At 43.5% G+C, this 26,291-nt stretch overlaps 1 protein-coding gene across 4 annotated transcripts in view; it reads left to right on the forward strand.

Annotated features, from left to right (window-relative positions):
* GPBP1 (GC-rich promoter binding protein 1) overlaps positions 1–21,357 on the forward strand; it is a 61,300-nt gene extending 39,943 nt beyond the window's left edge. For all 4 annotated transcript variants that reach the window (XM_039543796.1, XM_039543798.1, XM_039543797.1 and 1 more), the window contains 9 exons: positions 1,566–1,689; positions 3,431–3,660; positions 4,451–4,517; positions 7,107–7,291; positions 12,030–12,170; positions 12,960–13,124; positions 17,026–17,207; positions 19,216–19,318; positions 20,400–21,357. In XM_039543796.1, coding sequence (XP_039399730.1) covers positions 1,566–1,689; positions 3,431–3,660; positions 4,451–4,517; positions 7,107–7,291; positions 12,030–12,170; positions 12,960–13,124; positions 17,026–17,207; positions 19,216–19,318; positions 20,400–20,558 — 1,356 coding nt within the window. In that variant the 3' untranslated portion in view covers positions 20,559–21,357. The remainder of the gene's footprint in view (positions 1–1,565; positions 1,690–3,430; positions 3,661–4,450; positions 4,518–7,106; positions 7,292–12,029; positions 12,171–12,959; positions 13,125–17,025; positions 17,208–19,215; positions 19,319–20,399) is intronic.
* The last annotated feature ends 4,934 nt before the right edge of the window (positions 21,358–26,291 follow it).

Below are 26,291 nucleotides of genomic sequence, written 5' to 3' on the forward strand. Positions count from 1 at the left end.
TGGAATATCATGCGAGCTGGAGGCTTCTGCCTCAGGCTGCTCTCCCAGCCGGCAGCACCACGCGGTCGCACCTACCCCAGCCTGTCCCTTGCGCCCATGGCTCGTGAAGCCTGGACAGTAGTAAGGAGCCATTCAACTTGTGGAATGAGAAATCCAGAATGAAGAATTGCACTCTATGGGACACGTTAAGATTATTTCAGAGTCCTATATAGCATTTAGTCCCTATAAAAGGCTTCATGAAAATTTCCCCCCACCCCTAACAAAAATGTTAATTTTTCAGAGCAGCTGAAAGGGTAAGGAACCCGGGACTCTTTAGAGAGAGCTTTTATATTATTTAACTCATAATTGATGTAATTCAAAGTAAAATTTCACAGCACGGTCTGTTCTAAGACTAAAAATGCAGGAGGGGAGTCAGAAAAAGGAACAGTGACCTGTTTCCTCCCGGTTTCGAACCGGGGATGTTTCGTGTGTGAGGTGAACATAACCACTACACTATGGGGCTTCTCTTTTTTTTTTTGCCACAGACTTTGCTGAACGCACAGGAATGTTTTCTCTAGCTACAGAAGCTACCTAATGCAATGTCTATATCTATGGCCTTCCCACTCACAAAGCGGTCATGCCCCTGCCAAGGCTGACACAGCGCGGAGTGCATGTGACACAGCAACCTGGCTCGGGCAGGATCGCTAGCGAGGCATGATACTTTTGCCGTTAAGCAAACACAGAACTTCTTTCCTGGCCTCTGCCACTGAATGCCTCCATGCATTATGCTGTACCCTATCAGTGTGGGAGGACTGCATGAGCTCAGAAAACATGTCATCGCGAGTGCGGTTTTTTCGCCTTCTAATCTGTGATAACCTCAGGGATGGAGATGATAGGGGGAGCATAGAAACATTCTGGAGGGACAGCATGGTCACCAGTGCTGCTGAGTTTGCCACGGTGGCCAAACAGGAAATTAAATTCAAAAGTTCCAGGGGCTTTTCCTGTGTACCTGGCTAGTGCATCTGAGATCAAAGTGCTGTCCAGAGTGGTCACAATGGAGAACTCTGGGATAGCTCCTGGAGGTCAGTACCATCGAATTGCATCCACACTACACCAAATTCAACCTGGCGATGTCAATTTCAGCGCTAATCCCCTCGTCAGGGAGGAGTACAGAAATAGATTTTAAGCCATTTTTGTCGACTTAAAGGGCTCTATGTCGTGTGGACGGGTGCAGGGTTAAATCGATCTAACACTGCTAAATTCGACCTTAAACACGTAGTGTAGACCAGGGATAAGGTGCCACAAGTACTCCAGGGTTCAAAAAGGAACTGGATAAGTTCAATAGGCCCATTAATGGCTATTAGCCAGGATGGGCAGGGATGGTGTCTCTAGCCTTTGTTTGCCAAAAGCTGGGAATGGGCAAGAGGGGATGAATCATTTGATGATTAGCTGTTCTGTTTGTTCCCTCTGAAGCACCTGGCATTGGCCACTGTTGGAAGACAGGCTGCTGGGCTAGATGGACCTTTGGTCGGACCCAGTATGGCTGTTCTTATGTTCATTAATATACTCTTTGTGCTCATTTCCAGTCATCACTGAATTTTGAAAAGCATTCTGAAAATTTATCATGGACAGAGAATCGTTATGAAGCAAACCGCAGACGACACAACTCTTCAGATGGGTTTGATCCTAGTATTGGACGTCCTAATGGAGGTATAATTTTGTTTCTAAATAACATCTCAGTCAGTGCTGTGTGTAAGCTTTTTTGTAGCGCTTTAATGTCTTTTACTACTGGGGGAATTCTGCGCCATTGCACATGTGCAGCATTTGTCCCCCTCAGATTTGACTTTGACATGGAAGTGAAGGGAAGCCACAAGAGTGGTCATGTGACCCTACCCAGCAGTATGCTTTGGGTGCCCAGGGCAGCTGTCAGAGAGGTAAATCACTGTGGGGCAGGGGGTGGGACTGGGGAAGACCTAGCTGGTGGCTCCTACCCTGCACCAGGCTCACCTGCTAGTCCTGGCTGGGCTGGGACTTCCTCTTCCCCAGCATGGCATCAGGGGCCATGTCAGACCCACCCCCAGGTTTCTCCCCCGGCTGTAGGAAACTCTGCAACCCCCCCCCCCCCCGGTGCTTCCTGCACCCATTGTTCCTCAGCTGCAGGGGGAGGGAGCTGCCAACCCCCTTGCATCCAGACCCCCTCCTGCCGAGCCCCAATCCCCCCGCACCCAGAACCTTTCACAATGAGCAACCCGGATCCCTACCCCACCGAGCCCCAACCAGCTGACCCTGGATCCTCACCCCACTTCCCCAGCATCTGGACCCCCCCCACTGAGACCCCCCCCACTCCCAGACCCCTCTGCCAAGCTCTTTCTCCCCATCCCCCCCCCAACCTCCATGCAGAGCCCCAACCACTTTCACCTGGACCCTCCTGCAGAGTCCCATTATTGTTGCACCTAGAACCCCCAACAAGCCCCTGTGCATCCAGATCCACCCATACTTGAATCCCCCACTGAGCCACCCGCACCCAGGTTGCCCCACACAGAACCCTATCAACCCACACCTGGATCTTCCACACGCTAAGCCCCTCCACACCTGGATCCTGTCTTGCTGAGCCTGCTTGCCCACACTTGGTGCACTTGGCATGGAGGGGCAGGGCCCTAGAGTGTTTCTGGGGCAGGTCCAGTCCTTGTGTTGTGTCAGAGTTGGGTGCAGCCTCACCACTGAGTCCATGTCCCAGAGGGGAGCTGCACAGTGATCTCCCATCTCTGTGTAGCCAGTGGCCTGTGCTCTCCAATGCCATGCTGGAGCCTCCACCTTTATTTGACAAATAAAATTTGCAGAATTTTAAAATATTGTGTTCAGAATTTTAATTTTTTTGTCAAAGAATTTCCTCAGGAGTATTTTACCTGTAGACATTCTGTCCTTTCTTAATATGCAAACACTGAATGCTTTAGCGTTGGAAGGCTGAATCTCTAGGACAGTGTGGGCATGGAGAATGGAAGCAGTGCAAGGGGTATGTGGTACAAGAGCAATTCTTTCAGGGCAGGTAGGTGGCCTAGGGTTGGTTAGAGTAGTGTGCCACTGGTTGCACTGTATTGCTCTTTGAAAAGGAGCAGTATTAATACCCAACTAGTGTATGCTGGTGACAGCAACATATACATGAGCAAACAGGAAAGGGGCCTGACAATATTTAATTGTCAGACCAAGCTCCTTTGGGGCCATCTATTTTCTGTCTTGCTCTGAAACCGAGCTCTTCTCCTTAGTACAGGGTAGAGATCCTACTCTACTGCCTGTATGAGTGAAAAGAAACTCACTATACTATCAGATTCAGAATGAGCATAGAATGTTATTTGGTTCATTCGTGATTTTTAACTTTCTGTATCAATTTTGCAACGTAGAAATTCTTTCAAAACTGCTTGTAATTACATTTTTTTAAATTTAAAAATCTAAGGACATTTTGGGAGAAAAGAGAAAAATGGTTGGCGTTCGCAAGGCAGGAATGGGACAGAAAACATACACCATCGTGGGGGAGGATACCATAGTGGAGGTTCCCGCTCTCGTACCAGCACTTTCCACTCTGGAAAAAGCCAAGGACTACTGCATGAAAATAATGTACCTGACAGTGAAACTGGGAAAAAGGAAGACAAGGAAGAACCCAAGCAATTTGAGGCTGAGGATTTTGTAAGTTACTTGTAATTATAATAAACAAGGTTTGATTGTTTCTTCAAGTGCCATTTTGTCTATTATGCAAGCTACTTCATGAGATTTCACCAGTTACAGCTCATCTTATACAGAGATCACCCTTTCCATAGGTAAGAGGGCATTGGTGGTTTATCCATTAACTTGTTTCTATTCTTGCCTCCTTTTATTATTGTAATTGTACTATTGTGTATAGTACTCCATTTAATTTGTTTATAGATGATAGTTTTTGGGATATAGGTCTGTTCCAAATCCTTCACTACAATACTTTACCATGGCAAGTACTATATACTACTTTTCTACACAACTTTCTTTTCAGAAACTGGAAGTAGAATAAGTAGCCTTTCTGCCATGTAGAAACCCAGGCTGGAAGTTGTGAAACCTGGAAATTGCAGGATGTAGGAGAATTTGAGCCTTTCTTTTCTGGATGACCAACACCATTCTCCTCCTTTTTTTTTTTTTTTCTGGACAGTCCACAAAATGGCATTGATTGCAGTGTGTGAGAAGCCCATTATGAAGGACATGATATTGGATTGGGGTTAGGCACCAGAGGAAAATACAGTAATTTACATTCAGCTAAAGTATTGGTCTGTTTCAGAAACAAAACTGGGTCTGTCCTCAGTCCTGTCTATTTAAGAACTGATTTCCTTTGACAAAGAATCTCACATTTGAAATGAATTTTAATACAATTTTCCAATACTAAATTTCATTCATAATCAGTCTTGAAATATGAACCAACTAAGCAATAATTTAAAAAATCCTTTCCTTTCAGCCCTCTCTGAATCCTGAATATGAGAGAGAACCAAACCAGAATAAATCTTTAGCAGCAGGTGTATGGGGTAAGTGTTTTTGATTGTTTGGATAGAAAATATAGTAAAGGTTTGGAGATGGTTTTAAATAACATGGAAAGAGGTGTGCGGTGTTTTTTTGATAGAACAATACTAGTTTTTTTTGTTACAAACACGTAATTTGAAGTCAAAAGGACTCTGGGCCTTACATAATTATAGGCAATAAGCATGGTTTTCATAAAGGAAAAGTAAACTAAATTTTAGTAACAGAACATTGGTTTGTAAGCACAGGCATGGTCAGCACATCTGCAAGGCACCTTTTGGTCAAAGGGTTGCTAGGATTTGGTCTCCAGGCAGGGCACATGATGAAGAGGGGTTAGTTGACCAAGTGTGACTACCAACTGGAGATCTTATAAAAGAATGTTTCTGGATCAGTCTTGAAAGATGTTAGAGGTAAGACTTTGTGGGAAGTTCTTCTGTGGGGATCTGGCAGGAGGCCTACGAGATAGACAAGACAACTGCCCGGGGGAAGCGTGCATCCTCTCCCCTTGTCTTGCTGAAAGTTGGAAAGGCCTCTGGTGCCTGAAAGGAAAGGCTTTGAGTAGCTGGGCTCTTATACTGACAATCAGAAGTTCAAGAGCTGGGGCACACCTGCTGGGGACCGGGGCTCAGCATATCCGTCAGCCCCTCAGGAGGGGCCTGTTGGGCTTAGGGCTGTAGCCCAACTCCTGCTGAATCCCCTAGATGACTCCCTCCTCCTCTTCTCTCCCCCCCCCCCCCCCCCAGGCTGGGAAGAAGCCCCTACCCCGCTGCAAGACAAAGTACCTGAGCCTCCCCCTCCAGTCTAGGGGGAGGCTGGCGGGGGAGGAAGGAGGGCTCCATGAGACTCACTTTAATGGTAAAAGAGCCACGTGGCTTTTGAATCACAGTTTGGCCACCCTCTCTTTTATAGCTACTGCTAGATCCTTGCAAACTTATTAGCATGAATGGAACAGGAAACAGTTCAGTTAGATTTGAAGAATGAGCTTTACAGAGTGTTAGGCTACAGTCAGATTGATCTTCACAAGAAAGGCAAGAAATAGTTTAATTTGCCAAACACACGAGCATAAACTACAATGATAACTTGCTGTTGCAGTGCATTAATTGATTTTAGAGGGAAATAGCATATTTCATACTTCATTACAGCCTTACAATTGCAAACTTAAAGTATACTTGGAAATCTTAAATTGGAATAAGAATAGCCTTTAAAGTAAGAGAAAACTAACTTGTAAGACAGTTGGAAGATATTGTAGTTCATGTAGATGTATTACATATTAAAGTCTGGATCAAAATGGAATATAATTTTTGTTCCATTTTATTTCACTTTGTAAATACGGCACAAGAGCTTATTCCATGCTCTGAATGAGTTCACATAAAATTAAATTCTACAAGAACAAAATATTCAACTACTGTATAACAAATAGTATACTTAATTTGCTAACACGTACCAACAATAAAAGGAACAGCATAGTGATTTTACTTTTAGACAGCCTTTGCTAGTGTATTACATATAAACTGGTTTTGCTGATGCGACTCTAACTTTCCATGTGGACACTTAATCTGCACTAAGAGTGCCAGTTTGCAATTTAGCATCATCAGGGAGCCAGTTTGGAATAGCTGTTGGGCTTTAAATTCATACCCTTGATTATTCTGTGCTAACGTCTCCATGTAGATGAGCCCTAAATTAGCTTCTCTAATAGAAATGGAGTAGTGACTTTAGAGTTGAAAATAGTCTATCCAATATCTTTTAATGAAAGAGATCTAGCAGAATGCCACAGTGCAAAAGACTTAATTGGTGTGATAATGTCTTAGTTATGTACATTTATTTGAGTTGCATTTTATAGAGAAATGCCATGTCTCTAAGCAAACGTGGTTAATGACCTTAAAAGTATTGTCTTTCAAATAAAATGTCTCACCCCTAAAGTAGATGGTAAATGCAAATAGTGCATTTTATTATACTTTCCACAACTGAGGCATGTTGAGGTGAAATAACAAACTTGAAACAGGAAATGAGTGAGAGAGACACTTATTGCTCTAGAGCTCAAGGGTGCCATATTTCTTCTGTTCATGTGGGAGAGTTGTTCCTCTAGTTTACGCTATGAGCCATCATTTAGGAGTAAGTGCAAGACTAATTAGCCCTGACCAGTTGTTGATAAAATAAGCAGGAAAAAGTCTTCTCTCAGCAGCTATATAGCTTTCATATGAACATTCAGATGTCAAATTACCAAAATCAAACACTGTCTCTGGTTTTGAATTAGCAAAGTAATGTACCCAAAAGAAGAAAATGTTTGTAAACATTTAGCACTGTTTCTCAAGAGCATTAATAATTGTGTATGTAAATAACAATTCACAGGTTTTAATTCTCACAAAAAATGTGAGGTAAGTAGGGTATTGTAGGTATGGCAGCTGAGAGTCAGAACTGTTGTTTTACTTGCCCCACACCACATGAGTTATTGGCAGATCTGAGATTGAACTCATCAGTTTCTGATTCCCTGGCCTCTTTGCCCTGGACCACACTGCCACCCAACATTTTGTATCCTGAAACATTAGGGAGAAGGCTCATTCTCTGATTTATTTTATGTTGCTTTTGTTTCTATATAGAATATCCTCTGAATCCAAAATCTAGATCTCCAAGAATGCTGGTCATTAAAAAGGGTAGTACAAAAGATTTACAAATATCTGGATTCCCTGTAGTAGGAGGTCTTCATTCACAGCCAGTTAAGAATGGAACTGGTACAAGTGTTTATAAAGGATTAGTCCCTAAACCTGCTACTCCACCTGCAAAGGTAAGTTTGAACTCTGTTGGAAATATGAATACGTCATCTGTGAAATGTGCGCAAACTTTTGATGCACTTGTCTCATATCTGGGAGTACTACTGCTTCATGTAGCATTACCATGTTTAAGTATAACCATACTTAAACAGTAACTGAACATTTTTCTGAACTGTATTTAGACCCTTCCTATTTCTGCTACATCTTTTTGAGGTAGGATGATAAGAACCGAACAGTGTATTCCAGGTGAAAGTTGAAGGGACACAATTGATTTGTGTAATGTGAATATATTTTCAGTATTTTTCTATCCAGTCCTTTAATACGTACTAACATTTTCCTTTGCCCCCCATGCATGCAGTACAGGCTTTAATCAAGTTTGTCCATAAAGACACTCCCCGGGGTGGTTCTGGTTAAATTTAGAATCCACCAGTGTGATGAGTAGGTCAGATTATTTCTTCTAATGTGCATTGCCTTGAATGAGTTAAGAGTGAAGATAAAGGGTCTGCACAGGAATTACTTAGGGCGTAATTTGGTCTGCAGTACTCTTGGTAAGGTTTGACTGAAATAATGCAGCTTGACTCTCAGAGCTCAACCTGAATTTGCAGGGCTGGCAGTAGAATAAAATAAAAAAACTGAGCCTATTTGTTATTGAAGTAATTGAAAATAAACATAGAACACCAGGGCCATTTTCGTCTTTTTTTTTTTTTTTTTTTTTTTAAATGAAGCCATGCCTCTGTTAGGTTCATTCTTACCTCACTTCAGGAATTTACATGCTTTGTATGTAATGGAGTTGGTTATTTGAAGGTGAAAAATATTTTGAGTTATTGAAAATGATTTCTTTAATATTGCAGTGCTAGATATACAAAATATTGCACACAGCTTTTGAATTTAATTTTGTCTCTTTAGATAACAATACTTTGTTCTGATATAAGTGCCAAATAATTCATGAAGAATAGTTTACATTTGATTTAAGTGCTTGTTCACATCCATTCCACATTAGGTGTACGCGCGCCACGTGCATGAGCGTCGGAAACTTTTTCCCTTAGCGGCTCCCGGCAGGCTGGCAGGGCCCCCGCCAGAGTGGCGCCACTGCGCTGTGTATATATGCCCCTGCTGGCCTGACCCCCCTCCAGTTCCTTCTTACCATCTGTGGTGGCGTTGGAACAACCTCTTGCTCTCAGCCTTAAGAGTTGCATAGCTGTTATCAGTTACCAGTTAGTTAACATTTCATTGTTGTTGGACACTTAATAGATTAGGTGCTTGGAGGATTCCAGCACCGCCCTGGGCTGTGGGGCATGCCGCAAGCCCAAGAATTTAAGGCCGCATGTGCCGCAAGCCTATGCCGGTTAGTGACCCCCACGACTCCTGTCTACGTTGCCTGGGGGAAGCTCACCAGAGAAGTGTAAGATTTGCAAGGCCTTTAAGCCGAGAACAAAGAGAGACTTTTGCTTAAAGCAGTTGTTGATGGAGGCCGTGCTGCAGCCGTTGGGCTTGGAACGCCCGACGCCAGCCCCAGCCTCCTCGGTGCGGAGTGCCCCGGAGTCGTCAAGAGACCCGGTACCAGCCAAGCACCACAAGCCATCGGCCTCAAGAAGCCAAAGTAGGCCCTGGCACCGCTCATCCTCCCTGGTGCAGCCCAAGGCAAAACCAAAAGAGGGGCACGGACGCTCCCCGCAAAGGAGACTGGTGCAATATCATGCCTCAGGTACCAGGAAGAGTGGGATGGACACTGCACTGACTTCAGCACCGGTGGCACAGGTGCCACAAGTCCAACCGAGTCCAGCCATAAGTGAACTCTGCAGATGAAGGGTTCGAGGGCGTAATAGATCAGCCCTCCACGCCTGACACCTTTGAGGCTGCAAAAGACCTCATCGGATTGTCAGCAGCAAGCCCCCTCCCGGCCAGGGAGAAGCCTTCGGCACTCGGACCCAGGGTGCCATCAAAGGGAAAGCCGGCAGTGGTGCGCCCTTTGAAGACACTGTCTTGGTCGAGCTCCGAGTCTGTGGACTCCCAGTTACCCTTGACTCAGAGGGAAGTCTCGGTACCGGAGGCGAGTCAATGCATGGAGTAGTGCAGGACACATGGCGCTCCCCGGTACCCCCCTGAGACCGGCACCGAGAGGAGACGAGCCGGGACTCACCGAGGGCTCCCAGAAGGCACTGGTCCCGGTCCCAGTCCAGAGAGCAGTGGTAACGGTCCTGCTCCTGATCAGCAAGAAGCTGATAGTCAACCTCTCGCAGGCACAGATTGATGGCACAGCCGTGGCCCTTGCACACATGTGGCCAAGCATGCCAGACTGAGACTCGGGACTCGGCAGGCTTGGCTTGCCCGTGTAAACCGCCCAGGCAGGGACCCCCTAGACTTGATAGTGACAGCCCCGGGGGACATGCTGTACTCCCTGATGTGGTGACAGTCCCAGACTGTGGTTTGCGAAGGCATCCTCTTTGCACAACAGCTAGACTTAACGCTGGTAACAGATGCGCCAGGCCTCGGATGGGGGGCTCACCTGGGGGACCTCAGGACTCAGGGCATGTGGTCAGGGGCGGAGCAATCGCTCCATATCAACGTGAAGGAGTTCAGGGTGGTTTGTTTAGCATGCCAGACCTTTCACGTCACTCTGAGTGGTCACAGCGTGACCATTCTGACAGACAACACAACCGCCATGTTTTACATAAAGCAGGGCGGAGCCCATTCCTCCCCGCTCTGCCATGAGGCTCTCCTTCTCTGGAACTTCTGCTTAGCCCACGCCATTCACCTCAAGGCGGTGAATCTCCCGGGGGAGCAAAACGAGCTGGCGGACCACCTCAGCAGGTCCTACTGCATGCACGAGTGGATGCTCAGAGTGGATGTCGTGCTTTCGCTCTTCCGAAAGTGGGGGTTTCCCTGGGTGGACCTGTTCGCTACCAGGAGCAACGCCCAGTGCTTGCAATTCTGCTTGTTCCGGGGTCGCAGCCCAGGCTCAATAGCTGACGCATTTGCAATCCCGTGGGCAAGGGAATTGAAATATGCCTTTCCCCCGATCCCCCTGGTGCACAAAGTATTGCTTAAGGTGCACAGGGACAGGGCGTTGATCATTCTCATCGCCCCAGCCTGGACCCACCAGCACTGGTTCACCATGCTCCTGGAGCTGTCAGTGGAGGCTCCGGTAACCCTACCCCTACACCAGAACCTCATTACGCAGGACGGAGGGCGGCTTCTCCACCCCAACCTGCAATCGCTGTATCTGACGGCATGGAAGCGATGTCGTTAAATGCTTTGGAGAGCCAGCGCTCCCTTCCAGTGCAGCAGGTGGTTCTTGGTAGTAGGAAGCCCTCTACCAGAGCGACCTACTTGGACAAGTGGAAGAGGTTCTTGTGCTGGTGCAGGCCACAACAGGTGCAGTGCCAGCCATTCTAGAATACCTACTGCACCTCAAGCAGCAAGGGCTGGCCCCGTCCTTGATTAAGGTGCAACTGGCGGCTATCTCCGCCTTCCACCCAGGGTTTTCAAGTAGCTCGGTTTTCTCCCACCCAATGGTGAGGTGTTTCCTCAAAGGTCTGGAAAGGGTGTTCCCTTACTCACGCCTCCCAGTCCCTCCATGGAATCTCAACTTAGTCCTTTCTAAGCTCATGGGCCCCCCATTCAAGCCCCTGACTACCTGCTCCCTTCTCCAACTTTCCTGGAAAGTGGCATTCCTGGTGGCCATCACCTCGGCCAGAAAGGTATCTCAGCTGAGGGCTCTCACCTCGGAGCCACCATACACTGTATTTCACAAAGACAAGGTGCAGCTCTGCCCATACCCTAAGTTCCTCCCAAAGGTGGTCTCACAATTCCATCTGGGCCAAGACATTTGTCTGCCACTGTTTTTTCCCAAACCCCATGCGGACCTGAGTCACCGCAGCCTGCACACCCTAGTTGCCAACGCCTAGCGAACATTCTATTTGGAGCACACCAAGCCCTTTTGTAAATCCACACAGCTGTTCGTGGCTGTAGCTGAGAGGATGCGAGGTCTTCCGGTGTCGGCGCAGCGAATCTCGTCGTGGATTACGGACTGCATTCGGGCGTGTTATGACCTCGCTGGTGTCCAGCTCCAGCGGTCACGGCCCACTCGACCAGAGCACAGGCAGTTTCCGCGGCCTTCCTGGCACAGGTCCCGATCTAGGAGATCAGCAGGGCGGCCACCTGGTCATCGGTGCACATCTTTATGACTCACTATGCGGTCAACCAGCAGACGTGGGAGGGCGCAGCATTTGGCAGGGTGGTCCTCCGATCGATTGTTTCATGACTCCTACCCTTCTCCAAAGGTAAGCTTGTGAGTCACCTAATGTGGAATGGATGTGAACAAGCACTTGAAGAGAGAACGGTTACTTACCTTTTCGTAACTGTTGTTCTTCGAGATGTGTTCACGTCCATTTCGCCACCCACCCTTCTACTCCTCTGTCGGAGTCAGAGCAAGAAGGAACTGGAGGGGGTTGGGTCAGCGGGGGTATATATGCACGGCGCAGTGGCCCCACTCTGGTGGGGGCCCTGCCGGGAGCTGTTAAGGGGAAAAGTTTCTCATGCTCGTGCATGCAGCGCATGCACACCTAATGTGGAATGGACGTGAACAACGCATCTCAAAGAACAACACTTACGAAAAGGTAAGTAACTGTTCTTTTTCAACAAGAAAATAGTTTTTGTACTGTCTTATAGAATGACCGTGTGTGTTTTTATTCATGTTACTTTTTCTGAATAAGCAGATGTTAGTTGATGATGGTTTCATTTTTCGTTTAGCCTGCACAGTGGAAAAGCCAAACAAAAGAGAATAAACTTGGGACTCCATTCCCTCATGAGTCTTCATATGGTATTGGCAACTTTAATGCTTTCAAATCAGCTGCCAAGGCTTTTAGTGTATCACAGAATTCCGTGAAAGAGGTATAGTGGCTTTTTTTTTTTGCATCAGATCCCTTTAAAATTTCGAGGTATTAATCTGAGTAACCTGCTATATACTGTAAGTGAAGACTATTCTATGCAGTGTTGTAGCCATTTTGGTCCCAGGGTATTAAAGGCAAGGTGGGTGAGGTCATATCTTTTACTGGACCAACTTCTGGTGGTGAGAGACAAGCTTTTGAGTTTACACAGAGCTTTGTGTCAGATTTGTCCGGACTGTCTTCAGACCTGAAGAAGAGCTCTGTTTAAGCTTTAAAACTTGTCTCTCTCGCAAGCAGAAGTTAGGCCAGTAAAAGATTTAATCTGAGATAAGTATTTACATATTTAATATTTAAACTTTACCAGTGTTGTATACCTCAAGCATTGGCAATACCTGCCAACCTGTTTTGTGGGTTTGGAAGGGGAGAGGTGGATGGTTTAGAAGATGTTAAGTCTGAGAATGTTGAATATAAAAATTGCTGATGGTGTGATACAATTCCAGAAGTACCGCCTTTGAGGCAATATTCGAATACCTTCCAAATCTGACTTTTCAGTGGGTGCACACAGAATACATCCACTACCCATGGGTAGTGGGGAATTTGAATAAACTCCCCTCTTTATTATGTAAGCATACTAAGTCAGTTCTGGACTCTGGATGCAGGTGAAACTATAGTAGGTCTAAATTTTTAATTCTTGATCAGTAAAAGGAACTTTTGTCTTGTGTCCTATCCAGTAAATTTGTCTTTAACTTGCCAATTTTTCAGTGTTCTTACTTTTTCCCCCCCCCTGCATTAGTGTAATCGGTCAAATTCTTCATCCCCTGTTGACAAACTTAATCAGCCTCGATTAACAAAATTGACAAGAATGCGCACTGATAAGAAGAGTGAATTCTTAAAGGCATTGAAACAGGATAGAGTTGAAGAGGAACATGAAGATGAGAATCATGTTGGGGAAGAGAAGGTACTTCGGTTCACCAACTGTTGCAGATATAGTTGTAATACATCTCAAACCACACATTGTTTTATTTGGTTGTAACAAGACTGTTGCACTTTCCCTGAACGCTTACGACTGCAAAAAATAACTTGCCATGACAGAATTTCTAGAAATATAAAGTGTAAAACAGTAATGAGGTCAGGATCCCAGGCCTATTTAATATTAGGGAAAGATGAATGATCTTTTAATGTCCCTATCTGCTCAGGTATTGAACCACTGTCATAAGAACATAAGAACGGCCATACTGGGTCAGACCAAAGGTCCATCAAGCCCAGTATCCTGTCCTCTGACAGTGGCCAATGCCAGGTGCCCCAAAGAGAATGAAACAAACAGGTTATCATAGAGCGATCCATGCTCCGTCACCCAATCCCACTGATTAAGGAGTCTGGTAAATTGGTTGCAAAAGGGACTGTTCGTATGGGCTCAGAGAAGTGGCTTAAAAGTTACTGAGTAGCAGAGACAGGTGGGGAAGAACGTGGCCTGCATACTCTCCTGATAAGCAGCAGGGGAAAGACTTCTTCTAGGCCGGTACTGGATTATGGTTCAGGCAAAAGGAAGCAATGCCATTTCTGAGGCTGGTGTTTTGCTTTGTGCCTGAGCTCGTGGGTTCCAATATGTTGGTTAGGAAGTGGAGAAGTCTTCAGGATAGAAGTGGGAGTGGGTTTGGCCACTGAGATTTGAGGTGGATGAGGCCAGACATGCCTGTTTGATTGCTGCAGATCTCCTCTGAGAGACTGATTTGGAGATTGTTGGTGAAGGAAAGAGGGAAAGCTGCCCTGTTCTGATGTTTGCCTTTTAATTAAAAAAATCACAGCACCTGTAAATTTATACAGTACTTCAAAACTGGAGTAATTAAATCAGGCTTTTCCACTCTTGTGACAGACAGCTTTGGTAGGGGGAGTCTTGGTTTGGTGTTTAAGCCCCAGTATAATATGTCCCATAAAGGGTTAAATTTGGGATGCTGTTGTTTCAAATAGTTCCCAACTGATATTTGGCCATATCTCAAGCATAAGCAGTTTTTGTTGGTAGTTTCAACAGAGATTGAAGACTGAATAAACATGGGTTCTGAGTTACCCTCCCTTACCTATAGAAATGATTCATCCAGGGCAGGTTTGAAAGACACTGGCAGAGTGGAGAGGAAGGGGAGCTTGCATTGTTGTTGCCTCCCGCGGTACCTGATCTGTGGCTGAACTCTAGGTACTACTTTGAGTGCTGATCCATATTTGTATTCCACTGTGAGTATACATAAGCTCCATGTGCCTAAACCGGAAAATTCTTGCAAGCAGTGTCTGTTGGGCTGTGCCTGCACCCCTGCTCTCCTTGTGTCCCACAGAAGTCATAAGGGGCATGGTGGATGGACTGTCTCTCTAGTTCCTTCTTACTGCCACGTGACCAGAGTCTATTGTCTGGAGCTGATCCTTTGTCATCTTCCTATAAATATTCAGTTATATTTGTTTTTTTAGTTTTCTGATCGTTCCCTGGTTACTTAGTTAGAATCCCCACCCCAGGGAACCGTCTGTCTCCCGGCATGTGATTTAAATTATGTCCAGAATACCGAGCTTCAAAAACTGCATCTCCTGCTGTGACTCACTTTGGGTCAGCGACAACCACCAGACTGCTTCTACCTTGGAGAAGCTCATATCTCTACTGAGCGCAGTACCAGCTGCTTTTTTCCCAGCTGAATGTGGCAGGCACAAGAACTTCAGTTTCAGAAGCACATTGTGGAGCATGCAACGAGGCCCCAGTCAGACTTGTGCAAGGGAGACCCACTGTTCTTTGGCCAGAGTCATTGGGGAGCATGCTGCCTAGTACTGTCTGACTCCAGAGCAGAAAGGGTCAGAGGAAAAGACCTTTGTGTGGGCCCTGTCATGAGAATAAAGAGCGCACTCTCAAACTTTAAAAGCAGATCCCCCTCTTAGACCTTCTAGGACAGAGTTGGATGAACTATGGCTCGCGGGCCACATCTGGCCTGTGGGACCCTCCTGCCCGGCCTCTGAGCTTCTGGCCCGGGAGGCTTGCCCCTGGCCCTTCCCCTGCTGTTCCCCCTCCCCCGCGGCCTCAGTTCGTTCCACTGCCTACGCAGTGCTCTGGGCGGCGGGGCTGCAAGTACCTGGAGCAGCGCAGCTGCAGAGCCGGGGCCTGACCCGGTGTTCTGTGCTGTGTGGTGGAGTGGCTGCCTGTCCTGGCGCTCTGGGCAGCGCGGCTGTAGTGCCGCCAGCCACTGGTGCTCCAGGCAGTGCGGTAAGGGGTCAGGGAGTGGGGGCAGGGTAGTTTGGGGGGGGTGGTCAGGCGGCGGGGGTGTGGATAGGTGTTGGGGCAATCAGAGGGCAGGAAGCAGGTGTTAAATGGCGGCAGGGTTGCCCAGGGGGCAGTCAGGAAGGTGGGGGGTTGTATGGGGCAGCGGGGGACAGTCGGGCAGAGGGTTGGGGGGGGGAGTCAGGAATGAGAGGAGGGATTAGATGGGGCGGTGGGGGGCAGTCAGGGGCAGGGGTCCCGGGAGCAGTCAGGGATTAGGGGTGGTTGGATGGGGCAGGGGTCCTGGGCAGTCAGGAATGAGAGGAGGGGTTGGATGGGTGTCGGGGGGCAGTCGGGCTGGGGTTCTGGGAGCTGTCATAGACTGTCGGGGGGGCGAGAAGCAGGAGAGGTCGGATAGGGGGCAGGGCCGGGCCACGCCTGGCTGTTTGGGGAGGTGCATCCTCTGCTAACCGGCCCTCCATACAATTTTGGAAACCCGATGTGGCCCTCAGGCCAGAAAGTTTCTCCATCCCTGTTCTAGGAGGGGAGATCCATCCCCAGCCCTTTCCAAGTTGTGGCCAAGTGTGCCCAAGCCACAAGAATCTACGACCGCCTCTTCTCCCCAAGCCTTATGGGCAGATCAGAAGGCGCATAGGGGCAAGGGTCCTTCGGTACCAGCCTCTGCACCAACTACAGCACCAACTGTAGTACCAATTAAAACGACACTGGGACTCAAAGTACTGGGAACTGCTGGTACTGTCAAAAACTATCAGGTTGGCGACTTGTTTACCAGCAATACCATCAGAGCCCCATAAGGAACTACCATTGACACCTACTCTGATGGTACAGACGCAGACCGGGTAAGGGGGATGCAACTGAGAAAGTTTGGGGACTACTGCTGTACAAGGCAACAGGCAGCCTCAGTAGCATCACTTCAAGAGGTGTTCCTGCTTGATATTTGCTGGGCAGCTGTGTGTAGTTTCATCCATACATTCACGAGACATGCATAATTTAGCACAGCAGTTCCACATGCAGCTATACTAGCATTCTCACACCCTCCTCGTCTGAGTACTGTTTGTCAGTTACCCACAGTGGAATACACATAGGGACCAGCACTTGAAGAAAGGGAAGTTATTTACCTTTATTGTAATGCGTTCTTCAAGAGCTGTGGTCCCTGTCCCCATCCCTTCCCCTCTGTGTTGGATCATGAGATTCATGGTAGAGAAGGAACTGGATATGCAGTCAATCCATATCATGTGGAACAGGAGGCGAGCTGAGTCACAGGCATCAACCAACGGACCCTGATTGCAAGAAATGTTCAGTCTCAGGTTTGTGGATTGCATACCTACCCATTGTGGAATCCAGACAGGCACCACACATCTCAAAGTGTAGTTACAATAAGGTAACTAACTTCCCTTTTCCACTGCTGCAGGCAATCCACTACCTCTAATTTTAAATATATTTAGAAGTATGAACAAAGATATTTTGTGAATTGATGGTGAGTTTCGCCATTTAAAGCTAATTTCAAATGGTACACAATCCCAGAAAAATGGCAGTTTGTCAGAGTAGTACTTTGTGGATAATGTCTCCTTTGGATTGTATATAATGTATATTTAATGCACTTTTTTAACAGGATGACTCATTTAATTTGCATAACAGCAACAATTCTCATCATGAGAGGGACATAAACAGAAACTTTGAAAATGAAATTCCTCAGGAGAATGGAAATGCTTCAGTGATTTCTCAACAGATCATTCGGTCTTCAACTTTCCCTCAGACAGATGTCCTTTCAAGTTCACTTGAGGCAGAGCATAGGTATGTACTTTATATCGATGCTTGTGGTGGCTGTTGAGCATCTTTTCCTGAATTCATGTCCCTGCCAAATTCATGGTCCATTTTGGTCAATGTCACAGTCATAAGATTTTAAAAATAATAAATTTCATGATTTCATTTATTTAAATCTGAAATTTCATGGTGGTGTAATTGTAGAGATCCGGATCCAAAAACGAGTTGTGTGTGGGAGGAGGGAGGTTGCAAGGTTATTGTAGGGGGTAGGTTGCAGTATTGTTACCTTACCTCTGTGCTGGTGGTGGTGCTGCCTTCAAACAGAGCTGGGCAGCTGGAGAGTGGCGGCTGCTGACCGGGAACCCATCTTTGAAGGCAGAGGCACTGCAGCAGCAGTTCAGACGTAAGGGTGGCATGGTATGGTATTGCCATCCTTACTTCCTCACTGCTACTGGCGGGGTGCTGCCTTCAGAGCTTTGAAGGCAGCGCAGCAGTAAGGGTGGAAATACCACAACCCCCCCTAAAATAACTTTGCGATCCCCTGCCACTCCTTTTTGGGTCAGGACCCCCAATTTGAAAAAAGCTGGTCTCCCCTGTGAAATCTGTTTACTATATGGTAAAAGCACACAAAAGACCAGATTTCACTGTTTGTGATGCGTTTTTCAAGGACGTGAATTTGGTAGGGCCCTATTCATGACTGATATAAACTTAAGTAACTTAAATATATGGATAAAACTAATGCTCTGATATTGAGTTCATAGTTAATTGGTTTAAAATATAACTTTTCTTGGGTTGTACTTCTAAAAACCTAATTGTTTGACTTTTTAATGTTTGGACAGAGCCCTATGGACTAGGTTTCATTTGCTTGAGGGGTGGGGTGGGGTGAGGGGGTGATCCTTCTCATTGTTTCCCTTCAAGGAACAATTCTTGTATGCCACCTTCTCTAACACAGTGATCCCATAAGGTATTAAGAGTTGGGGCAGTGTAAAGCCTCTGAGTGATACAAGCAGACCCAACGTGAGTTCATTAGTCCTTGCAGATCTATAACTTTTTCCAGAACTGGAAAACTACGCTTTGGTTATCCTGTTATAAAGCTGTATGTTCCACCATCTGGTAATGTTACTAGCTCAAGCATGGAATCTGAATTTGGTCTTAACAAATTAGTGCATCTACTATTTTGAGTCCATCGACAGTTGTCCCAGATATCTTAAATCTCCTTGCTAATGGCAATAGTTTAATGAGCTTCAGGTCCTTATTGCTAACACATTGCTAACACACCAGCATTCTAACTTTCTGCCTGTGGTCCAGCTTCCATCTCTCTCTTGGTCTTTTGCTTCTAGTCTGTTTTTCTTTGTTGCCATACTTCTGGAGAGAAACTGGGAGCTAAATAAACCCTCAGTTCATTTTTAGACTGATAGAGCATTCTTGTCAGCCCTAGAAAATAGATCAAATGGTTTATTCTGTGAGTGGTCAGGAACAAGGATGCTGTCTGTTATGTAAACATTATGTCCCTGCCTCCTCACTCAGGATGGTATGAAACTTGGTGGTGGTCTGTCATTGTTTAAAGTAGATTTTTATGGGTATCTCTTCAATGGGCCTCCTAGTTAGCAGTTTCTTTGCATGTGTAAATCCGGTAGTGACATGCCTAACTACACACTTGGCATGTGCAAGTGCCAGGTGTTGTGGACACATTTTTTGAAATCTGTTGAAAGCTTCACCTTTAGCATTTAGGCATGTTTGGTTAATTTCCAAAGTTACAAATATAGGCGTTTACTGAAGAATCAGAATAACTCTGAAGGACAAGCTCATGTTTCAACCTGTGTGCATAGGTGAAATAAAATAAAAGCAACGAACTTCCACTGTGTCAAAAACATAATGAAGTATGTATCTTTTGCAACTGGTTATTGTTGATTGCTCTCAAATTCTGAAGACACGTATCTATTTAAGCAATGTTCTAAAAGCAGAATTTTGAATGTTTGATATAAATGTCACAATATTGTCTCTCTCTCTCTCTCTCTCTTTTTTTTTTTTTTAAAAGGTTGTTAAAGGAGATGGGTTGGCAGGAAGACAGTGAAAATGATGAAACCTGTGCTCCACTAACAGAGGATGAGATGAGGGAATTCCAAGTCATTAGTGAACAGGTGATACTAAAAACTACCAAACATTACATTTTCTATTTGTTTACACTTTGTGTTTCCAAAAACACAATTGAGGGATTGTCAAAACTGGATTGTGACATTGAGTGAATTGGGTAGCTCAAGATGACTCTGGAACAGGTACATATTATAAATATATTGTGTTCTGCAATATGAAGGGAAGTTCAGAAATCTGGATGGCGTTACAGGGTTTAATGCACTAGTGTTGTCTCATATTGGCCCCAGGATATTAGAGAGAGAAGGTGGATGAGATAATCTTTTATGCACAAACGTCTGTTGGTGAGAGACATAAGCTCTTCCCCAAGAAATTGGTCCAATTAAAGATATGATCTCACCCACCTTGTGTCTCTTATAGGGTTTTGGCACTTAACATCTCTTTCTTTCTCCTCTCCTCCTCCTCTTCCCCTCCCCCCCCGCCCCTTGAATCTAGTAGTGTATTTAAAATCCTTGTGCAGATACAAAATTTGTATCGGCATTTAACTTGCAAAAATGATCAGCAGATATCTGCAGATTTGCAGGGCTCTAAAAATCCTCCCGTCCTGCCTTTAAAAGGCTAGGGGAGTGAGCCTTGAAAATTCATGCTGCATCAAATTTCTGTTTATAAAAGATAAGCTTACATCTAGGACTTGCAGTGAAACTGTTTAATTTCCTTTCATTGCTACCAGTGATGGAGCTGCACAGTCTCTATAGACTCTCCAATTCCTTCATCTCAATCTGACTGGGGGGGGAGGGGGGTGGGGTTCTTATCTGCATGCTTTTTTGCAGTTGCATAATTTTCTAAAAGCTGGGTTTTCTTTGGCTTCTGGAAATCTTTGTCCTGTGATTTCCAAGGAAGAGGGATGAAGAAACAATTCTGACACTGACAGGTTTTTCCCCCTCATTTTTAGTATATGATCCTAATTAACATGGAAAAAAATCTATTTCTTTGTGTTGTCTTATCACATTATACATATGAACTGTCCTATGAGTGGCATAGTTGTTGATGTACAAAAAACAATATTGTTTTAGTGCAAATCATTACTGCTGTCAGTTTTCAGCTCACTAAATGTTCGTTTTTACATTTCAGTTACGAAAAAATGGCCTTCGAAAAAATGGCATTCTAAAAAATGGCCTCATCTGTGACTTTAAATTTAGTCCCTGGAAAAACAGCACTTTCAAACCCACTATTGAGAATGAGGATACAGAGACAAGCAGCAGTGACACATCAGATGATGATGATGTGTGAAGAATTCTCTAACAGCTTTAGAAGCTTGTGTGATCTCATGCAGGTTTGGGGGTGAATTGTTCAAACCTCCCACCCCCCAATCTATAATTTATGTAGAAAAATACCCCATTAGAAGAAGAATTTTGGGACTTCTCTATGAAGAAAACAAGGAATGTTGTGTTGGGCTGTGAACATTACTATAATTACTTTGTAAATCAATGTTGTAGAATGAGGACTTTGATCCAGCGTCGACTTTCTTCATCACTGCAGCATTTCTCTGACTAGCAATGTGACAATGTAACAAATGAGATTTTCTCATTTAATAATAAAAACAAAAATTGTATAATGTTTTGCAAAGCTTCTGTCTTAAAACGTCCAGGTCTTTAACAAAAAGGGGCAACTTGACAGTGTTTTGCTTGCTGAGTCATTTCTTTCTTACAATGGAAATCCTCAAGTCTACTTTGTATGCAAAAAAAAAAAGGGGCAATGTAGCATGTTGGCTAAAACGAGCAAAGTGCACTAAAACTTCGTTTTCCTGAATTGAGCTGTCGTACTGTTCCACTTTTTCCAAACATAATTGCTCTTTAGCCATTAATAGTTCAATTATTGTTACAGCAAAAAGACTATTGCTACAGTTCCAGATTTATAGAACTGACTTAAAATCAAGAGCTTTATTTGGGTGCTGCAAGGTCCAGGATTCTCAGAGTGGATGTAAACAAAGATTTTTGTGGGAAAATAAACATTTTGATAAATTATTCACATGCAGAAAAATTGATTATACTGACTGGATCTACATGGAAAATAAACTGGATTTACAGAATATTGTCTCAGTGCATAGCATCACAAGTATTGTTTATAAAACCCAATTACAGTTTGTTTGATCTTTATTAGATTGCAAGTATACTGTGACAGCAATGGTTGACTTTCAAGCTTTGAGAAAGAAGAACAAAATTTGATCACCAGTCTTTGCATTTACTACCATGTCAGTTTCATCTGTACAATATGCAGTTTATTTCAGTGGTGTTGTTTAAAATCTTTTTTTTTATAGTCTCACTAATTCTTAAACCACTGTGGTCTTGTTATATGGTTTGTTCGCTACTGGAGATAATTTGGCAGTGCCAATTCTTAAATTATTTGTACAGGTTTATTTTGTTCATTTTCCTTTTTAGTGCTTTATTTTTCCTTCTAAGGTTCCAACAGTATAATTCATAAGCATAAATACATTGATATGATTTCATACTTCTATAATGTAGATCTATACAGATATATGTAGATTTCCCCCTTAAAATATTTCCTATTGTACTAGATCTTGCATAGTGTTATGTTTTATCCAAGATTGACTTTCATAGTGAAAATTATTTTCCTAAAGGGCAGATTTTTTTTATATTTTAGTTTTTGGGGTTGGGAAAACTTTTTACAAGTGAACATAGACTCATTTTGGCAAAGGGTAAAAGAGGAGTTTAAACAAATACACTTTCAGTCCATGTATGAAGGCAGGTTGCTACTGCAAATTGAACAATGTTAAGCGTGTGTTCATTTGGGCACAGAATATCTGAAAGGATGTTGTTTTATTTAATTGCCTGGTTTTGTCCAAGGTGCTGATAAGAATGGAAATATGTTTACTTTCTAAAGAGAACTGCCATGCAAATATCACAATTTGCAATAGTTACGAAATGCACCCCCTCCATCACTCACTTTTGATAGCTTAATCTGGTTTGTATTGACTTTTCACTTTATAGCACCTTTTTTCATGCATTTACCTGCAAAAATTTAGGGCACTTCCCCTGTACCCTACCAAGGGCTTAAGGTGTGACCCAGTTAATTTAGGTACCCCCATCCTTCTTTTACCTAAGACTTGGGGTGTAAAGCACCTACCCGTAAGAACATAAGAACAGCCATACTGGGTCAGACCAAAGGTCCATCTAGCCCAGTATCCTGTCTGCTGACAGTGGCCAATGCCAGGTGCCCCAGAGGGAATGAACAGAACAGGTAATCATCAAGGGATCCATCCCCTGTCACCCATTCCCAGCTTCTGGCAAACACAGGCTAGGGACACCATCCCTGCCCATCCTGGCTAATAGCCATTGATGGACCTATCCTCCATGAATTTATCTAGTTCTTATTTGAACCCTGTTATGGTCTTGGCCGTCACAACATCCTCTGACAAGGAGTTCCACAGCTTGACTGTGGGTTGTGTGAAAAAATACTTCCTTTTGTTTGTTTTAAACCTGCTGCCTATTAATTTCATTTGGTGGCCCCTAGTCCTTGTGTGATGAGAAGGAGTAAATAACACTTCCTTTTTTACTTTCTCCACACCAGTCATGATTTTATGGACCTCTATCATATCTCCCCATAGCCGTCTCTTTCCAAGCTGAAAAGTCCCAGTCTTATTAATCTCTCCTTATATGGCAGCCGTTCCATATCCCTAATCATTTGTTGCCAGTTTCTGAACCTTTTCCAATTCCAAAATATCTTTTTTGAGATGGGGCGACATCACACTTATTCAAGATGTGGGCGTACCATGGATTTATAAAAAGGCAATATGATAGATACTGTCTTATTATACATCCCTTTCTTAAGATTCCCAACATTCTGTTTGCTTGTTTGACTGCTGCTGCATGTTGAGTGGATGATTTCAGAGAACTATCCACAATGACTCCCAAGATCTTTCTTGAGTGGTAACAGCTAATTTAGACCCATCATTTTATATGTATATTTGGGATTATGTTTTCCAATGTGCATTACTTTGCATTTATCAACATTGAATTTAATCTGCCATTTTCCTGCCCAGTCACTCAGTTTTGAGAGATCCTTTTGTAGCTCTTTGCAGTGTGCCTGGGACTTGAGTAGTTTTGTATCCTCTGCAAATTTTGCCACCTCACTGTTTACTCTTTTCCCCAGATCATTTATGAATATGTTGAATAGGACTGGTCCCAGAACAGACCCTTGGGGAGACCCCACTATTTGTGTGTCCATTCTGAAAACTGACCATTTATTCCTACCCTTTGTTTCCTGTCCTTTTAACCAGTTACCAGTCCATGAGAGAATCTTCCCTCTTAACCCATGACAATTTATTTCGCCCAGGGTTTAGTTTGAGTTTGCGGGATTTTTTTTACACAGCTGTGCTTTAAACATTTATTTATTAGCAATGTATGTAGAATATATATGCCAAGCAAATATTTTATGCTTACCATTTTTAATATATAGATAAACTTTTCCCGATGGCCAGTCAGGATTTACATGTTTGGGGGTTTTTGGTGATGCCTTTGCATGTTACTGTTGTTCAGAGGGGTTAGAGTTTTAGCAGCTTGATGTTGAACTGCAGTTCAGAGAGGGGTTTTAAAGAGCTTTGTTTATATTATATAGATGCAATTAATTTTCAAATTAATTAAACCTATTTTATTTATGACCCTTAGGTAACAAAATTTACCCAATCATGCACTGGCACCTATGTTTCCACCTTTTTTATTACATTTTTTTTTACATTTTATGCTTAAATTGTAGCTTATTTATGACTACTTTTTTAGTTTCTGAAAATGGTCAGCTTAAACTAGCAGAGATTACACCTTTGGAGAGTGGTCCTACCTCTGATGAGGGCACGGGTCTCTTGGGAAGCTAAGAGGGAGAGTATGCTATTCCCCAGAAGTAGCAATGTATCCTGTCTGAGTGTGTCATAAAAAACATCTAAACTGTTGATAGATGGACAAAAGAATTTCATTAAGGGTAGGTGAGTCCTGTTTGGTATGTCATGGGTAACCTGAACAATTTATAAATGGGCAAAGATGAGTAATTTTAATTAAGTCCTATGAAACTATGGCAAGTATTCAAATCACTTAATAGTAGCCATTCAAGGAGTTGTCTTAAGACAGGGAAATTAATGAAAAACAAGAATTTTAAATGCAAATTAAATCCCACTATTTGTCTCTGTTTATCAATATTAGGCCTAAGTTTCCTCTCAAGGAATACGTGTTCTGAACAGTGTGGTGTTTCATGGGAATCTTAGTATCTTAAATTACAATAGCATTTCAATATCATATTAATTTTAATTCTCTGGCAGTGCTTCAGCATAGATCAGTAAAATGGAAGTTAGCGAAAGTCCTGAAGGTGTCATTTGAACTAGTAGGTTTTCTTTTTGATGCTGCTCTGACTTTTTTTTTTTTTTTGCAGTCTGTTATAGCTACCTTGCAGAGATTAACAGGATGATTTGTGCCGAGTGCTGTAAAGTTGAGGAGGGGAGCACAGAGTGAACTGCTTGCTCAATTCTCAGAATTTTGTAGGGCTTTCTAAGTTTATGCAAGGAGGAAAACAAACCTGTCAGGGTTGATTTAAGTTCAAATTAGTTGTTGTCATCCATTCACTTGTTCAATGCCTTCCTGGGTTGGCCTTAGTAACCTTTTCAGCTCATGAATAATGTATAAGCAGTAGGGGGTGTAATTTTTCCTCAACTTGATTGTTATCCTTCCTTTGTCTTTGTGGCAGAAAATTATCAGAACATCTTCGTTTTAGTCTATATTTTTGTGAGATTATACCCTAATGAAGCTAAAGGATATAATAGGAGTTGAAATTCTGCTTCAAATAATTCCATACACTCTTAAAGCTTTTTGGTTTGAAGTAGTTGTCCTCTCCTTAATCTTTGAAGCGGGGATTTTTTTGTTCTTCTGAGTTGGTATGTACATTGCTTAAGCATTGCCAGATAAATTAATTCCCAGCTAATATAAATATTCTACACTCAAATGGCTTCTTGCTTTTATAGTGAGCAGTTACAGCAAGGTTATTGAACTCCGTATTGGTATATAAAACATCTTGCCATTTATTTTTCTTAGTTTCAAATATAAAGATTTTGAGTGTTTATTGACGAAATTACTCCTAATAATTTTGAAGGGGTTAACTGAGTTTTTTTTCTCCCAAAGAGGAAAGGGAATAGGTAAAGGACTGCCTCTCCCCCCTCCATCCCTCCTTTTTTAAACAGTTTTATGGCTTTTGGTAACATTTCTTATGCATCACTCCTTTTTTGCTTCTAACAGAATGACATCCTTACTGTCTTCTAAAGTTGGGACTCTTTCTAAAAAATATTTTGCAAAAAGTTCTCTCAGATTCCATCAAATGAGATTTCATACCAGGCTAGTATCTTGTTTGATAAAATTCCTCTGCCTTTTTACCAAAATAGTCGTTGGATGTATCATTTGCAGTATATTACAACTTGCAACTAAAACCTTCTATTGAATATTTTATTCCAAGCGCAAATTTCAGTAATCAATGCTTACATAGGTTTTCAATACATAATGGAAAGGAAATTAATATGGAAAGATAAAACAAGATAGAAAAATTATGGAAGCTGCTTTTTTGAGTGTGTGTAAACACTCTTAGGTGATTTATGGTCAAGGTTATCGCCTTTAGCACTTTGGGACTTGTCCCTGGGTAATAGAAAGCAGAAGCCTCCTGGAATTTCTTTAATTAGCTTGAACATCTTAAATAAAATAAGCAACCAAAAATGTAGGGCTTTGCTACTATAATCTTCCAAGCATGATGGGACTAAATAATAGTAGGTATCTCTTAAAATTTAGTAAAGATGCAGGCAAGTTTGTAATGACCTAATGAGAATAAATTATAATTATTTTTCCATCAGTATTGAGGTTTTTTCCTATGTTTGGACGAACTGAGGCGAAGAAAGGTTAAGTAACTTGCCCAAAGTTACACATTGGAATTGGTGGCCGACTTCAGTATAGAATCAGCTTTCCTGGTTTCTGGTGTGTA

Source organism: Mauremys reevesii, linkage group 6 (genome assembly GCF_016161935.1).
Source record: "Mauremys reevesii isolate NIE-2019 linkage group 6, ASM1616193v1, whole genome shotgun sequence".
NCBI classification, from domain to species: Eukaryota; Metazoa; Chordata; order Testudines; family Geoemydidae; genus Mauremys; species Mauremys reevesii.